The following is a 3,328-nucleotide window of genomic DNA, read 5'->3' as shown; positions in this document are numbered from 1 at the left end:
GAGGGTCCTCTCAGACAGCGGCAGCATAGGAGACAGGTCACCCGCAGAGCTGCGCCAGGAGACAGGCAGTGACCTCCATGGAGACCTTGCTCTGGAAAGGCGGGTACCAGAGGCAGGGAGAGAGCAAAATAAGCGGCACAGGAAGTCACCCTGGCACTGAGCTGGCCGTCCCGCTGGTGCCCACGCACCAAGGGGCAGGAGAGGGAGCACCGTGCGCTTGAAGCTAGCCCGGTCCAGAGTGAGGTGCCCATTAGAGGGGAGTGAAGAGGGAAGACCCCAGAAAGAGCTAGTGATAGTGAGGTTGGCAGAGAGATGGAGAGCAGGACAGACAAGCCAGAGAGGAGCGGCAGGACACAGGCCAGAACCTGTCGGGACCTCGGCAAACACCCTGAAGAGGTGACGGTGGCAGGCAGCACCGCCCCTCAGGGACGCCACCTGGGAACGAGAGGACCCCAGAGTCCCAGATGGAGATTGAGAAGGTGTGAGGCAGACGGCGCGGTGGACAGAGGCAGGGAACTGGAGGGACAGAGCCAGTGTCCAGTGACAGGAGAAAGCAACCAGGATGAGGCCTGGAGCTACGGAAGACACAGAGGCGGGAAGAGGCAGGGCTGGGCCAGCGAATAGGAGATCCAGAACAGGCCTGGAAAGACAGGTCAGGAGGAAGGACAGTCAGCCACAAAGCCAGGGATGAAGGGCACACAGAAAGCTGGCAGTGCGGCTCAGTGGGCAGAGTGCTGGGTTCCATCACTGGCACTATGTAGACAGCGCAGACCTAGCACTGCTGAGGTGGAGGCGGAGCATCAGAAATTCAAGTTCGCTTTGCCCATAGAGGGAGTTCAAGGCCAGCCCACCCCTGTGAGACTGTTCAAAGGTGAACACACACACACACACACACACACACACACACACACGGGACATGGCGGTTCATGACCATACTCCCAGCACTTGGGGAGTTGAGGCAAGAGGATTGTTGTGAGTTCCAGTTTTCGATAGGTAGATTTCTGGGACAGCCTGGGCTAAAAAAAAAGACTCCATTTCTTATAATAATAATACAATAATGGCAACATAAAGCTTTCCCAGGCCAGTGAGCAGGCTCAGGGGGCAGAGCAGCTTCCCTCCAAGCCTGATGACCACAGTTTGCTCCCCGGGACGCACAGAGTGACAGGGGAGAGCCGACTCCTGCAGTCTGACCTCTGACCTCCAGGCACGCACCATGGCACACACACAAAACAAGCAAATTAATATAGTTTTGAAAATGGTGAAGGGGAGAGACTCAGAGACACGAGGAAAGAGAGACAGACAGAGACCCAGGGTCCCAGAGATGCCCGGGAGGAGGCCCAGTGAGGCTGACTAGATGTGACACGTCTTGGGGATTCTGGGGATGCCCAAAGACACCAGGAAGACACGGGGATGATAACCTCCGCCTAGAGAGGCCAGGCCAAGAAGAGAGCCGGGGCACGCGGGGCTGGTGTCGCTCTGGAACCCCTTCTCGCCCGCAGTCTGGCGGCTCTGACAGCTACCGTGTCGCCACCTCTCAGGACAAGAAAGATGACAAGGGCTCGCCCAAGAAGAGCAAGGCCAAGGAGCGCCGGGATCTGGATGACCTCAAGAAGGAGGTGGCTATGGTGAGTGTCGCCCCTCCAACCCCCCGCTAGTGCCATCCCAGAATAGTCTTAACTGCCAGGCGGGGAGCGGTGTCTCACCATGTTCCCCCAAACCATCCCTCAGACAGAGCACAAGATGTCAGTGGAAGAGGTCTGCCGGAAGTACAACACGGACTGCGTGCAGGTGAGGCTGTGCGGGGCTGGGGCACTGCGTGCAGGGGAGGGCGCGGGGCTGGGCCTGAGGGGGAGGGCTGGACGCAGGTGTCCACGGCGCCTGTGGGTCTGGCTCTGCTCTGGGCGGCCAGGACGCCAGGGTCAGGTTCTGTAGGAAGCCCGTGTCTTCCAGGGTCTAACGCACAGTAAAGCCCAGGAGATCCTGGCCCGGGACGGGCCTAACGCCCTCACTCCGCCCCCCACCACCCCCGAGTGGGTCAAGTTCTGCCGGCAGCTGTTTGGGGGCTTCTCCATCCTGCTGTGGATCGGAGCCATCCTCTGCTTCCTGGCCTATGGCATCCAGGCGGGGACGGAGGATGACCCTTCCGGCGACAACGTGAGTACCCCCACGCCAGCCTGTGTGGGCCCCGCACTCCAGAATCATGCCCACGACCTCCTGTCCCCATCCACGCCCCTCGAGGTCCACCGTCCGGCTGGCGCGATCACCTGAGAGAAGGCACCAGGCACACGGGCCTGCAGACAAGCAGGCAAGACACATAAATACATAGATCTTAAAAAACCAACCAGCCAACCAACCAGAGGCCCTCGCTCAGGCTGAGTGTGAAGTGGCAGCCAACACCTAAGGTCACACCACCACGGGGCACGCGCAAGCGCACACACGCATATAACCTCGCTCACACAAAAGAATGCGTGGACACATGATTTGTGTTTTGCTTTGTTTTGTTTCAAAACAGGGTTTCTCCGTGTAGCCCTGGCTGTCCTAGAACTCAATCTTAGACCATGCTGGCCTCGCCCACACAGACATCTGCCTGCCTCTGCCTCTGGAGTGCTGGTCACCACTGCGTGGCCCCATAATTTTTAACTGTAGAAAGAGAAAGCGGCTAAGTAGTGCAGCTGGCCACTGCTGGCCACGCATGCGCCCAGGCCGGGCTTTGATCCCCAGCACCGCACAAAACGGGGTGCGGTGGTGTAAGCCTATTATGCAAGCACTGGGGAGTCTGGGGCAGCAGGATCAGGAGTTCAAGGCCAACCTGCACTACATGAGACCCTGAGACTAAAAAGGAAAGGGCGTGGGGAAGGGGTGAGCTAGAGCTGTGGCCTACAGTTTCCTAACCTCGGCCACCTTGGGACAGGTGCCACCAGGCAGCTGCAGCCTGGCAGAGATCAGAGAGGAGGAGGGTGGGCAGAAAGGAGGAGGGGGGGCAGAGAGGAGGGTGAGCAGAGAGGAGGAGGATGGGCAGAGAGGAGGGTGGGCAGAGAGGAGGGTGAGCAGAGAGGAGGAGGAGGATGGGCAGAGAGGAGGGTGGGCAGAGAGGAGGAGGGTGGGCAGAGAGGAGGAGGGGTAGAGAGGAGGAGGAGAAGGGCAGTGAGGAGGAGGGTGGGCAGAGAGGAGGAGGATGGGCAGGGAGGAGGAGGATGGGCAGAGAGGAGGAGGATGGGTAGAGAGGAGGAGGAGGGGCAGAGAGGAGGAAGATGGGTAGAGAGGAGGAGGAGGGACAGAGAAGAGGAGGATGGGTAGAGAGGAGGAGGATGGGCAGACAGGAGGAGGA

At 59.6% G+C, this 3,328-nt stretch overlaps 1 protein-coding gene across 1 annotated transcript in view; it reads left to right on the top strand.

Annotated features, from left to right (window-relative positions):
* Window positions 1-1,263: 1,263 nt before the first annotated feature.
* LOC129675411 (sodium/potassium-transporting ATPase subunit alpha-3-like) overlaps window positions 1,264-3,328 on the top strand; it is a gene marked incomplete at its 3' end in the record, with an annotated part of 2,601 nt that continues 536 nt past the window's right edge. Inside the window, exons 1-3 of the mRNA XM_055605438.1 lie at window positions 1,264-1,625; window positions 1,729-1,788; window positions 1,951-2,154. Of these exons, the coding sequence (XP_055461413.1) occupies window positions 1,623-1,625; window positions 1,729-1,788; window positions 1,951-2,154 (267 nt within the window). The remainder of the gene's footprint in view (window positions 1,626-1,728; window positions 1,789-1,950; window positions 2,155-3,328) is intronic.

The sequence above is a fragment of the Psammomys obesus genome, unplaced genomic scaffold (assembly GCF_907164565.1).
Source record: "Psammomys obesus unplaced genomic scaffold, mPsaObe1.curated_primary_1811, whole genome shotgun sequence".
NCBI classification, from domain to species: domain Eukaryota; kingdom Metazoa; phylum Chordata; class Mammalia; order Rodentia; family Muridae; genus Psammomys; species Psammomys obesus.
This window is presented reverse-complemented; position numbering and strand designations above follow the sequence as displayed.